This window comes from Haemaphysalis longicornis, unplaced genomic scaffold (assembly GCF_048455015.1).
Source record: "Haemaphysalis longicornis isolate Haplotype H1 unplaced genomic scaffold, Haemaphysalis longicornis Haplotype H1 scaffold_35, whole genome shotgun sequence".
Lineage (NCBI taxonomy): Eukaryota > Metazoa > Arthropoda > Arachnida > Ixodida > Ixodidae > Haemaphysalis > Haemaphysalis longicornis.
This window is the reverse complement of record NW_027526352.1, coordinates 672,064-684,216: the sequence shown is the minus strand read 5'-3', so window position 1 is coordinate 684,216 and position 12,153 is coordinate 672,064. Positions and strand designations below refer to the sequence as shown.

General features: G+C 50.1%; 1 protein-coding gene across 1 annotated transcript in view; it reads left to right on the top strand.

Annotated features, from left to right (window-relative positions):
* The first annotated feature begins 1,256 nt into the window (after nucleotides 1–1,256).
* The window catches only part of LOC144177961 (nuclear exosome regulator NRDE2-like), a 76,988-nt gene continuing 66,091 nt past the window's right edge, over nucleotides 1,257–12,153 (top strand). Inside the window, exons 1-3 of the mRNA XM_077705520.1 lie at nucleotides 1,257–1,537; nucleotides 3,880–3,943; nucleotides 7,795–8,037. Of these exons, the coding sequence (XP_077561646.1) occupies nucleotides 1,390–1,537; nucleotides 3,880–3,943; nucleotides 7,795–8,037 (455 nt within the window). The 5' untranslated portion in view covers nucleotides 1,257–1,389. The remainder of the gene's footprint in view (nucleotides 1,538–3,879; nucleotides 3,944–7,794; nucleotides 8,038–12,153) is intronic.

The window sequence follows — 12,153 nt, the reverse complement described above, 5'->3', positions numbered from 1 at the left end:
GTAACATGGACCCGACGAACGATGAACCCAGAAGAGCAGCGAGAGCCAGGGCGCTGCTCAAACTGCACGGAAGCGAGGACGGGACGGTCTTCGTGGACACCGCCAGGACCCCGGGGGAGAAGGCGTTCGTCGCAGTGGTGGTTTCGGCGACAAGAAAGACGGTGATCAACGCGTGCAGTGTCCGCGCCGTTGGTGCGGGCCAGGGCGAAGAGGTCGCGAGAGCTCTGGCCCTGAAAACCGGGGGAGTCAGGACGATACTGAGTGACAGTAAGAACGCGATACGAAATTTCGGGCGCGGAGCCGTGTGCGGGGCGGCTGCGAGTTTATTAAGGGACTCAGTGCCAGCATCATCTGTGACACTGAAATGGTTCCCAGCCCATGCGGGATGGGACGTGTACGAACATACAGTGAACTGCAACGAGGTGGCAAACGCCGCGGCCCGTGATCTCGCAAAGTGCCGGGAAGTGGCGAACTATGCCGCCGGTGTTGCAAGGGAGACGACTACGAGCCTGGAAGACGAAAACCAGCAACTCACCAGCTACAGGGAAATCCTCGAATGGTATCGCGAACGCCGCCGGGTATTCCCCCCACCACACCGAGATCTCACTCGGCGGGAGGGGGTACTACTCAGGCAGCTACAAACTGAAAACGTTCTCACCCCCGCGTTGGCAAAACACATGTGTCCGGAACTCTATGAAAACGACACGTGTAGCCTGTGCAACCTGGACAGGGCCACGCTGGCCCATGTGCTGTGGGGGTGTGGCAAAAGGGGGGCGACGGACAGCGTGCTGCCGCCGCCTGTGAAACACTGTGTGGGGTCGGGGCATCCCGAAGAACAATTACGGGCCGTCCGGCAGCTCGAGGCTGCGCTGGCCCTCCAAAAGCGAAAGGGGGACACTCCGAGTAGCAATAGGAGGCCGGCAACCTAGCCCCGAGGTCTAGGCCCGGGTGCCACCGAGGTAAAGGTGGTTGCTAGATAGGGTGAACCCCGCGCCCTGCGCGGCCGGTGGGAATCCCGCATGCTGGAACGAAATAAAGGTTATTCTCTCTCTCTCTCTCTCTCTCATCTACCTGAGCAGACATCTCTGGAGCAGACGATACACATGGGCATACGGGGATTGCGTAAAGTTGCATTAAATTTTCGGAACCGTCAGTCTTATAAGCAAGTTTTTTTTTTACGTATAAACGCTTTTTTGTTAAGTTTTTTTAGCTACAAAAGTTTTCAAGAGCACGAGCAGCTTTTCTTTAGTAGTGGGCGTCACACTAGTGGGCGCTTAGAGCGTTCATCATGGCGGCGCGCATCTTTGCAAGTGCCGTTTGCTTGCGGCTGATGTTTTAGAAACTTTTACACCCAATTTTCGCCCCGTCAGCTTTGATAGAAAAGCGGCGATGGCGCAGGCTCCTTCCCTGTTTCCAGCGTACGCCGTTCCGAAGCTGTCGTCATCGGAGAACGCTGCCAAGCCAGCACTGTTCCCGGCTTTCGCTCCTTCAACATCGGAGCAGCAACCGCCTTCCGAAGACGCCGCATCTCCAGAAAGTTGGTCTCTTCGTCGTTATTTGTACAGGAGTAGTTGCTGTAACATCGCAGCTCATACAGCTAAGCCGACCAAGCTATTGTTTTTGCGTAACCGAAATGATCGCTGTCGGTTTGCTCCCATTCTTGCACAAATCGTAACGATTACGTTCTCGGCAAGGTCCTCGGCAATGCGCCCAAGTAATACGCAATGCGCCCAAGTAATGCGCAGCATTGCAGACGTTTGCTTGTGCTTAAAACTATGCTGTAGCCAGCATGCTCGTAACGTTGCCCGCAATCTCAAGCAGCCTGCTTGCGCATCATGGTTTACTTGCAGTGGTGATCTCGCTAAGGGTGAACACGGGAGCGCGTGGCCGCCGGTACTATCAGATCAGCCTACCGTGCCCAGCGCGAACCATCACGCATGCGCTGTGCGTGCCGAGCGAGACTATGCTTTCAGCGTGCGCACTGCGTCATCGGAGCGTCTGCGCGTCGTCTGATATGTTTATCGCGCGTGTAGCGGTGGAGCTGTCAGCCACTGTATGAATGAGTGGAAACTAGAATCCACATAAAAAAATGTTTCCGTGTGAGCGGTAATTCGTTATTTAGCTCCAATACAATGGTTTTGGCACAGCAGCGTAACTCGCCCACTTGTTTCAAACAGACTCAATCAAAAGATCACGCTGATTTTAACAGCACTTTATTTTTGCAAGTGCTTACAAAAGTATTTTAAATGCACGTAGAAGCACGCAATTCAAGGCTTTGTAGGTGGTCGCTCAAAGGTAGCGCAGGCGCTACGACCTTCATTCAATATACGGGAGAAAAATATCATCCTTTACATTTTTATATTTGGACGTTTTCATGCAAGAATCCAGGAATCGCGGATCAAAGCAAGGTACCATTAGCAGACGAGACGCAACATAGCAGACGATGAGCAGACGCTCCGATGACGCGATGCGCGTGCTGAAAGCAAAATATCGCACGGCTCGCACTGCGCATGCATGATGGTTTGCGCTGGGCACGGTAGGCTGCGCTGATATTACCGGCGGCCATGCGCTCCCGTGTTCACCCTTAGCGAGATTACCACTGTACCAGTTTGACGGACGCCGGGTACGGTCGTGAGGTCCCCTCGCTTGAAGTCGAGTCAACGTTGTTCACACTACCTTCATTCCATGTTGAAATGTGCAGACCCACTATCGTAGCGCGCTAGTGGTCTTCGTCAATTGAAATGCGTTCTGCTACGTGTTTCTCCACGGGATAGTGCAAACAAAGTTGTTTGTGCTGGTTCCTCATTGATCAGGTCAGCAGGAGTGAGCCTTACGCTGGGTGTGCCGTAATTACAGCACTTCGTTAAGGCATCTTAAGCTCTGTCCGAAAATTTGGCACCTAACTTGTTTAATGTTGCCAGATTTGTGCTGTTAAAGAAAGTGCAGTCCGTGACACGATGGATGCTATGGAGCTGGAAAGGAATCACCGGTAATGAATATGGTGGTGCGGAAACTAGTTCTGCACTAACTCGTGTGTGCAGTCGCTTCCCCGAATCAGATTTTCTTTTTGATGCATTGAATTCGAAATGCGTACAGGACTGTAGTATTGGGGTTTTTGGATCTCAGCGCTTGGTCTACCACCAAGGGGCTGTGACGAAGTTATGAAAGGTGACGCCATCTTGAATAACCCCTTGCTTTGCCCTTACGTTACCCTCACAACGAGTGCACGTCTCTCTGCATTGCCCGTAGCAGCCGTCGCCCTTTATAACCTCGTCACAGCCCCCCTGGTGGTAGACCACCGAAATGCCAAGATCCAAAAACCCCGGTACTGCAAGGACGCAGTACTGCTGCTTAACACCTTCAGAGTCGTGCCAGGAGCTGGCAGGAACTGGAGCAGAGCAGCTAATTGGTGGGAGAAGGTTGACTTGCATGATGGGAAACAGAGGGGACAGGAGTAGGCAAAAAACAAACAGGACACGCACTGACTTTCAACTCGTCTCTTTATTGACAACACACCACTGCTTATAGATGCAAGGACTTTCCCTTTCTAGCCATCACACGCTCAAACCAGCCAATGACATACACCGACACACCAACCAAGCAGCAACCCTCACTTATCTATGGACTATTCTTACCGCTCGACACATATTATCACAATGACAGTTCCAAAACAGCCGTATTCCTTCTCTTGCGAGAAAACTAAAGTGTGGCTTATTTCGGGTTCGACCCCCACTGCCAATTCTTCATGTGTAGATGGGAAAAAATGTTTCAACTCTGCGTTTTTGGCATACGCATCTTTTAGGGTAGTATCGAATGTGGACATTTTTGTTGTACTTGAGAGACGAGTGGTGGATACTTCTTCCTCCTTTCTCCACCCAGCCTCGAAGCTTCCCGACTGGTTGTGCAATGCCAGCTACGACCCGTCTCTTCAAGACCTGCTCAGGTAAGGGACGCATTATTTTCAGCCGCGCAGCCAACTGTGGGAATTAGCACAACTAAATAAGCTGCGCTTAAGGGTACTGCCACTTCGTGCACCTGGAAGCTTCTGGGGGCCGTTTTATTTCTGGCTTGCAGTGTTGCCATCTCTCCCAACGAAAGCGCCGCCGGTTGTGACGGGCAGTGTGCGGCCGGCCGCTCAAGCGTCCACACAACAGAGAGAGGGAGAGAGGGGCCCAGAAACAAAATGGCTGCGCACATATGTAAACAAATATCACTTGGCGCCGACTTACCAACGAAAATCCTGGCGGCACATAATAATGAGAGAAAAGGGTGCCGATACTCAAAAAGCCTTTATGTAGTGACGCTAGTGGGAATCGGAAGCCTCTTTTGCATTTGGTGCATTTTAATTGCGATGTGGGAGTCGAGACTTGTAGCTGTGTCTCCATTAGAGGGGCCATGCAGACGAAACACAAGTTTGGTTCATTCGAAAGATTGCTTCGTGAGAATCATGCTGACGCCACTTCTGACACAGACTTCACTCAAATAAGCTACATAATTAGGGAAAAATACAATGACCATGCGACCCACTAGCTAATTTCCCGCAACAGAACCTATGATGTCATACCGGACTACTCTGCGATTGGCGGAGGCTGGAAGAAGCAGACGAAAATTAGGTAGAGCTTACAAACTAGACGAACGAGCGATTTGCGCTTAAACATAGTGCATATCCATCTTCCAGCAGTAAGAATGCTGGCGTAAACAAGGAAAGTTATGGAACTACACGTATACATAGAAGCACCAATTCGCAATGCTGTTTGTACTGGGTGCACTATGCTTGGTTTAGCTGCGCATTGGTCCACTGCTTTGGTGTCATCTTGCACGACACTGGCCGATTAGCGTAAGCGACGTTGTCTTACGTGACCATGTTTGTCGAGGATACCCCATGTTTCACAAAGCGATTACTACCTACCGTAAAAAAAACAAACCAGGTGCAGATACGGTCAAAAGCAAAGCAACGATGGACAACGGTCTGCAGCTCAGTATGGTAGCGCCATCTGGGAGGACTGATGGTAAGCAAGGCTGCAGAGCGTAATGACGCACTGGAAGTTCATTTGAATACCTGTCCCTGTTACTTCATGGCGTACGATTTGGCGGAAGAATAAAAATTATAATTGATTAATTTCTCAGTGAATACGGCATCGTTTGCTACGGAACAAGCGCTGGGTGCACTTTTAAGCACGAAATCTCTTGAATAAAACATATTTGGTTATTGTCTGCACGGCCCTTTTAAAGAAGCTACGGCGACGACTGTTCGCATTTCATGATTTTTTTTCAGCCCTTGCATGCAAGAGTTTATGCGCAGAAATTACCTGAGCCTCCGGTTTCAGCTGCGGTCAATTAGTAATGGCGGAGCTCTTTCATTGCAGTGGTCTGTTTTTTTTCTCTTTACTCGTCTTGTCCGATGGGTGGCTTGGGTACTTCGGGTACGGTCAACATTTTAATAAGTGCTTCCCACCAGGCACAGGGCATTGCAGATGCAACCAATGATGATGATGATGTTTGAATGTTAATGGTGCAAGGCCAACTAGGGCAAAGAGCGCCAATAAAGTGTTTTGATGAATGGGTGAGGACTAAAATTGGTTAGAGGGAACACGAATAAAATCAATTAGAGACTATGAGCACGACTGGTGTACAGGGCCAGGATGAAGACCAAGAGTGGTTAAAAGATAAATAAGGTGGCTGGTGTATAGGACCAGGGGTAAAACTATGGGTGGTATGAGATGAGCTGTAAGAAGTGAACTTCTGATAGAAACTTAAAGGGTGCGCTGAACAGAAAACATGGCATTGTCTCCTAAAAAATATGACGGATGTAATGGAATATGTTGTCTGTAGAGTTCTCTGAAGTATTTGCGTCGTGTAATGTCGAGTGCCTTGCATTGAATGAGGATGTGTATCACGGATAGGCCCTCCCCACACCTGCTACACTGGGGCCTTGGAGATCCAGTAAGCAGGTGCGAGTGTGTTACATGTGTGTGGCCTATCCGTACCCTAGCTAAGCTAACTTCAATGTGATTGATTGATTGATTGTAGGGGTTAACGCGCCGACGCAACGCAGGCGATAAGGCGCGCCGCAGTGGAGGGCTCCGGATTAATTTTGACCACCTGGGGATCTTTAACGTGCGCCGAAATCTCGTACACACGGGCGTTTTTGCTTTTCGCCTCCATCAGAAAAGCGGCCGCCGCGGCCGGGAATCGAACCAGCGACCTCATGCTCAGCAGCGCAACGCCTTAGCCACTGAGCCACCGCGGCGGGTCTAACTTCAATGTGTCCGTTGTGTGTGTCAGTAGTGTATGATCCCAAGTGTGGTTTTATTACGTGTAGTTTGTTGTCTGTCTGTTCACTCCAGTCTGCTTGCTAAGTTTTACGGAGTTGTTGTCTAATGTGTGGCTTGAGGTCTGTGTAAGGTAGTGTTGCCATGTGTACTGTGTTTCCCAGTGCAGCATTGGCGGCAATTTCATCCGCCAGTTCATTTCCGAGAATGCCAGAGTGGCCTGGCACCCAACACACAGTCACCTCCTCAACACACAGTCACACAGTAACTGAGAAGGGAGTGCGGTTCAGTTGAGCTGTCTCAATGACAGGTTACGTGTAAAGTCATCTGGAATGACTGTTGTGTACAGAATTGGCGGCATTGTAGATTTTGGCTAGCGTCTTTCTCTAAAAGGAAGAAGAAATGAACAGAAACAGGCTATCTCTTCAGGTAATTGTTACAGAACAAGGGGAAAAAAGAGTTCTGGGGATCTTTAGCTGCTTCTCAGTTTCTCAAGCAATGCACCACTGAGCTTGAAGTCGTGGGTTAAATTCTTTTTGGCCGTGTCTGCTGCTCTGATGGACGCCAACATGAACGACGCCCAAGCGTTCGTCCCACATTAAAGAGACCTGGTTGTTTTAAATTGATCCCGGCCCACACACTATTTGAATCAATATTCGAAGTCCAAATTTGAATGCATCCTTCTTCTTGGAGCCGATTAACATCACGCGACCTCAGCACGTTGCCGGCGGCAGAACAAGGGTTAGCTCAGTGTTCCAGTGTGGGGCTAAAGTTGCACCGCCAGACAGGTGCACCTGGCTGCACTGGAGTAGAACAGGTGCATGCTGGGAATGGTGCATGCTCCGATTGGAGGGAAACTGGGGTGGGAAATGTCGCCCGTCGGCCTGTCGAGAAAACTCACGCCAGAAGACAAAGAAGCGAGAGCGAATGAGGAGGGGCAAACACGGTGTCGCAGCAGAGAAATTCATCAACCCCTCCACTCGGCGGAGAAGGATGCGCTGCGAAGCTGGGAAGTTTCTTTCCTCAGTCCATGCATCTGTACGTGGAGCAAAGCACATGTGTTTGTAATTTGCGACTGAGCAGATTTTCTTGGTAATGAGTTGAGTGAAACTTGGAAGGGAAAGTGTTCCATTCTCGGCTGTCTGCTTCCCTCCCCTAGAAGCGCACGTGTTAACAGCAGACGGGAATTGCACAATGTTTACAACCGAACTTTGAACTACGTAATTAGGAACAGTAGATGAAGCTCAGCTTAGAGTTGAAGACGTGTTAGGGGCCAATCGTTATCTGATATTTTTCCTTGTTTGATGCGCTTCTTCGCCGTCATAGCAACAAAGATGGAGTAAAGGTCCTTGCGGCAGCGAAGAAGAAGCAAATCGGTTGCAACCGTGGACTTAAACCGTCGTGATGGTCGTGAAGGCTGTGTTCAGCTTCACTACCATCGAGTCTTACGCGTTAGTTTGAGCTTCCTCCGTTTCCCTGTCCTTCTTGTAGTACAGCCGCACCCTTGGTCGCTGCCTTGCAGGAAGCAGCCGGAGGAGCTGGAGCAGTCCTCCGAGGAAGACGACGACGACGGAGGCGATGATGCGCAGGGGCCGGATGGGTCGCTGGAGTCGGCCGAGGGTAGCGGAGAAGAGAGCTTGTTGGCCGCCGTGGAACGCGACCGGCGGGCTGAGCGGGCGCGCCGGAAAGAGCACAGGAAGGCCGAGCGGAGGAGAAGAGAGGAAGCGGAGGCCGCCCTGCCCACGGTCGCGGCCGGCGGGAAGAGGTGGGGATGTGCATCAGGAATGCAGGGCTTGGTGGCACTGCTGCAACTGGCGAGCACTTTGAAATGTGGGAGAACGTTTGAAAATTTAGGCAAGGTTGCACTTGGCAACAGCCATTCACCAGCGTTTTTTAATTAAGAATACACATTAGATGAGTTTGTATGGTAGCAAATCAAAGAATGTGGATATATATGTGTGTATGTATGTACGTCTGTGTGCGTGTGTGTGTATATATATATGTATATATAGATATATATACACACACACACACAAGAAAAACAAGAAAAGGAAAAACTTCGCACAAGGTAAAAGCACGATTGTTGCCAACATTTCACCAAAGAGACTTGCTTGTGTCTCTTTGCTGAAACGTTTGCAACAATCGTGCTTTTACCTTGTGCGAAGTTTTTCTTCTCTTGTGTTCTCTACCATCTCGCAAAGTTCTACTGCTCCTACATACATACACATACAGTAATCCCTCGTTATAACGAAGTCAGCAGGGCAGCAAAAATTTTCATTATAAACGGTATTTCGATGCAAGCAACCATGCGAGAAAATCTAAATCAGCTGAGCTTTAATTGCGCCACGACTGCGACGAATCAAAACACAATGTAGTCAGTGAGGCAAAACTTTGTTCAGGCGCTATAAAGGCTGTGAGCTTTGGCTGTTTCAAGTTCTTGCTGGGTACAAGCAACCCCTGCTCCCATTTGACCATGAATTCCATGAGGCTGTGATCGCTGCCCATGCATTGAATTTTTTTTCGCAGCAGGCGTAAGCACTCCCATGTCTGCACCATACTTGGCTCTTCACGTGGCCAGAGTCCTTGAATGCTTCTCTGGTCATGAAACTCCTGGCCAAGTTTCGTACGGGGACAAAGACTACCGCGAGGGGCGCCACCGCAGATCGGAGGGCATCGGGCGGCCGCCGCTGCTCTTAGCCAGACCAGCAGGCAGGAACGCAGTAGCAGCATGCCTGTTCGCACCAAATTTTTTCGCCACTCACCAAATGATAAGTCCATTTGAGTGGCCCACGACACGTAAAGCGAAAGCACACTGCTGATAAGCGTCTGTTTTCTTACTCCGTGGTCCGTTCCCTGCCAAACGCGCTCTGACCACGCCCCCGGCTGCCCTTCGATCAACACCAGTGCTGCGGCGCGGCAGCGTACAAAGCTCTCCCATAGCGTGATGGCGAAGTTTCATGACCAGAAAAGCATTGAAGGACTCTGACGTGGCTCTTCGTCCACCGGCTGTTTGTCCTCATTGGGGCCAAACAGTGTCAATTATCTCCACATCCGACGTTGGGCGACCACGGGAGCTGCAGTGTCGGCCAAAGCAAACGTCTCGAAGTCACCTTCTACCTCTTGGCCAGCAATTTTATGAACAGCCTCGTGCAGAAGTCCAGTCCTCATTAAGGTGGTCATTGTCAGGGTCGCTGACAAGGGTGCGGGAAAAGCCGGCGCGCGCAAAGTGGGTGGTTACACCTTCGAAGGTGCAAGTTCTTTCCATGAAATGTTTAGCAAATGCAGCACGCCAAGCGAATCAATGCTGTATCTCTTGCTGGTGTCATACGCTGTGAGCATGCGCCTCAAAAGAGCCTTGTGGTACAGCTCCAGGGTGGTTTCAATGATGCCCTGATTAGAGCCCCTTACTTTTTGCGGTGGAACATTTCAAATTCTGCGATTCTAGATAGGGGAATCTGCAAAATTTCGCGACAACATTGAAACAGCATAAGGTATATGTAACAGTTCATTTATTAGACACTTCAGACTCCTAACGTGCTAGATTTTATTTACAACTGAAGGAAGCTGTTGTGCCTGAGCATCTGGTGATGCTTTGTGCTTTCTTCACCAAGAGAATGACGCTTGTGAGGCACGATGCCACCGTAGCGACTGAATGACCGACAGGTATTTAAGGGCAATGGAAGAAAGTGTTGGAGTCAGGTGTTCCATCCCAGCCCAGAAAGCCAGGACATCAAAATCTTCACCTGGCTTTTCTTGTTTAGAAAGAAATTGTGCCAAATCCCTGTCACTAGACTTGAGGTCTTGGGCAGACTCCATGTACACTTGCCATTCAGCAGCTAGGGCTATAAATTCAGGAACGGCCCCAAACTCTGATCTCTTCTGAGAGACAACCAACTTGCTGGGGATCCAAGCACCTCACACTCTTGAAGAACTTCCAAGTGTCAGAGTTCTCCAAGTATACTAGCACCTTGCTAGCCACTTTACTCATTGCACCCTTCATTTGTTTGCAATCTGACCGGCCTTGTCGTGTGCAATGTTCTCTTTCTGTGGCTAGGGCTAAGCCCCTTGATTCGGGTGGAGGCTGCGCCACCTAGCCACTTTTATTATTTGATAAGGTAGGAATACGCAAATGCAAATTTAAATTTTCAACAGTAGAAATGTTGCAGACAATAGAAACCATTTTGCTATTACTTTTCCGCCATATTTCACTGAATATATATTGTTTTGGGGATGTAGCGCCACACTTTTAACGGTTGTTTTGGAATTCCGCGAAAACATTTTAATTCCGCGATTTTTCGCGGAATTGCGGAATCGCGGAAAGCTAGGGGCTCTAGCCCTGATCCATCAGTTGCAGTATTGCAGTTCTGTTTGCAGGGGAAAATTCCAAAGCAATCGCCGTGAGGTTGTCAATCTTACCATGGCTCGAACAATTGTCAGTTATAAGACCACTTGCCGATTCTTAGCGGCGAACAGTCTAGCTATAAGACGGTTGTGGGTACACAGCGAAACACTGAAAACTGACCGGTTTTGCACAAGGGAATTTGCTTGACCACTGGGCAATTGTTTCCCAAAGTGTACGGGCATAAAGTTTACGAAACAAGTGTTTTTCGGCGCCCCCTTGTCGACGAAACTGCTAACTCTGCGGTTCCAGTGTCGGCGTTCGCGCACCGTCAGGTCAGCGCCATTGATCAGCGTCTAGGAATGAAATTCAGTGACCCTACCACGCACTCCGACTGTTTGGCTTAAGTCGGATGGCGCCAATCGAGCATGACCGGTCCGAAAAATTCACCGGGGAAGCACCAACGTCCCTTGACCCGCCATTTTGCAGCCTGATTCGCCGCTGGGTCGCCGGCACTCGGCAACGCCCACACTCGCTATTTCGCTGTAAGTGGGTCAAGCTCTTCGTGCGCTTTGAGTAAAGCCATTTAAAATGCATGCTTATGGGTTGGGACCAGAAGAAATTTCGAAAAAAGCGATATTTCGAATAAAGGGATTTCGTTGTAACGAGCAATTACTGTGTGTGCATATATATGTATATATACAGTCGAACACGGATATATCGAACACGGGTATATCGAATTATTTTCTATATCAAACTCATGAATTATCCCCTTGAAAATTCTGTGTAAAAGTATAGGAATTCGTACGTTTATATCGAACGGTATTTTTCCCGACATTGGGTATATCGAACACCGCACGAGCTGGAAGGTGCTCTTCGGCAGTCGCTGCACCCCCGATTTCCGCGGTCGCTTAGTGCCTTCGCCGAAACCCGACAAGGACAGAAGCCGGGGCGTCGGAGCGTCATGCTTGCCTGCTCATGGATAACTGCTCGGCCAACCAAACCACCTGCAAGCTCGACAACATCGAGCTCAAGTTTCTGCCTCCGAACACAACAGCCAGGCTGCAGCCGCTCGACCGCTCGACTAAGTCGTTCAAGGTTGGGTACAGGAGGCGACTCCTCGATAGGCTTTTGATGAACCTCCGCTTGGGCACCGAGCTTAAAGTTGACCAGCTGGGGGCCATACACATGATGACGGGTTCCTGGAAAAGCGTAAAGCAGAGCGTGGCCAACTGCTTCCGGAAGGCAGGTTTCGTGACGGCCGAGCTTTCGGAAGCTTGCGAAGACGGCGACGACGACGAATAGGGCATGGACGACACGTTTCGCGAGCTGTCGTCCCTTTTCTTGGCTGCTGTTCCAGCCGGACTGTCTGCCGACGACTTCGTGAACGCTTACAGCAATGTTTAGGCTGTTGCGATCGTCGGTGACAAGGATATCGTAGCTGCGGTTGCAGGAACCCAGGCTGATAGCTCGAGTGGCGAAGATCGTCCGGACGAGGATGCGGCTACACATCGTACTCCGCCGGTGAACTGGCGGCTGCGT